We start from the raw sequence: 1363 nt of genomic DNA, 5'->3' as shown, positions 1-1363 counted from the left end.
TACAAACGATATATTTACAATAAGAAGTGGAGAAATAAATTAGTTTTTAACTTGATATCCACAAAATTTCAACCTAGATCTCACTTAGAAGAAAAATACCACTAAATTGTAGTTTTAAGTTGGCATATTCCAAAATTTTAATGAATTAAGTTTTACCATGATAGTACAAGTTCTAAAATCATTTTTTTTTTTATCAGTACAAGATAATGCTTGATGATGTATCTAATTTTCAGCCACGGTGGATCTTCACCACTTCATCTTGAACTGCAGTATAAATACCAGTGAAGGCCCTCACCAGAGAACCCATCTTTGGTGGAGTGAAATTCAGCTACCAGCATTAGATTAATCTTCTCTTATCACTCGCAAATTTTTCCCAAAAAAATGTCTGGTTGCGATAATCCGAACTGTAGCTGTGGCTCCAACTGCTCCTGTGGCAAAGGCTGCAAGTAATTTGCTGTTCTATATTCTTACCAATGATTATAAATATATCAATTTGTGGCCTTAAATTCCTTCTTTTATACATGAATGAATTTCTTTTATGTTTTTCTTAATATATTTTTTCTGTTATGTGTATATATTTAGCTGTGCGTACCCTGATTTGGGTTACTTAGAGACTGCTTCTACTGAGACCATCATTACTGGGGTTGCACCAGTGAAGATGTAAGTTTTCGTGACTTCTTCAAAAATCTGTTTTTGCATGATATATATGCTGGAAATATAATTGGTTAATTAGTTTGAAAATGGAATATTATTGCAGGTTCTATGAGGGGTCTGAGAGGAACTATGGAGCAGAGAATGGCTGCAAATACGGAGCAAACTGCCGCTACAGTTCATGCGGCTGGCAAAAATGATCAAAAGCCGCCATGCATGGGGTCTCTATAAATAAGAAAAGACTGTAAAAGCTGAAGTGTTAGGTTATTGTAAAATAATAAGATTGCCATTTGATCTGCAAATCCATGATCTTCTAGCTAGGGAGAGCTAGCTAGCTAGGGTTTCTGATTTGCTTTGTGGCTTGTGAGTTGTGGCTGCCTTTGTATGTTACAATCCTTCTTAAATATATGTGTGTGTTGTTGTGCTTTCTTTTAGATTGGAATTGGATGCATGTTTGAGTTTGGAATGAGAGATGGATTTGTACTGAATATGAACAATTAAAAAATGGTGTTAGTTGACCAAATTTGTCCATTTATTTATTAGGAAATTTGATTAGGTAACAAATACTTAATTTGGGTTGCGTATTGGTATCGGATGAACAACTGATTAAATATATATCGGGCCCAACTATATGCTGCACTCAGGATCAAAACCCTTTATTTTGAACAGCAGACAATCAAACGGTCTATAACCAAATCGGATACTTTTTTAT

General features: G+C 34.6%; 1 protein-coding gene across 1 annotated transcript; it reads left to right on the top strand.

The window, feature by feature from the left end:
• The first annotated feature begins 283 nt into the window (after positions 1-283).
• On the top strand, positions 284-1085 carry LOC137743568 (metallothionein-like protein 1). The gene is made up of 3 exons (XM_068483487.2): positions 284-446; positions 583-660; positions 758-1085. Exons 1-3 carry the CDS (start codon positions 382-384, stop codon positions 849-851), a joined length of 237 nt encoding a protein of 78 aa, XP_068339588.2. The 5' UTR covers positions 284-381; the 3' UTR covers positions 852-1085.
• Positions 1086-1363: the final 278 nt, after the last annotated feature.

Source organism: Pyrus communis, chromosome 11 (assembly GCF_041283825.1).
Source record: "Pyrus communis isolate YQ-2024b chromosome 11, ASM4128382v1, whole genome shotgun sequence".
In the NCBI taxonomy this organism is placed as follows: Eukaryota; Viridiplantae; Streptophyta; class Magnoliopsida; order Rosales; family Rosaceae; genus Pyrus; species Pyrus communis.
The sequence above is the reverse complement of the archived record's forward strand: the minus strand, read 5'-3'. Positions and strand labels throughout refer to the sequence as shown.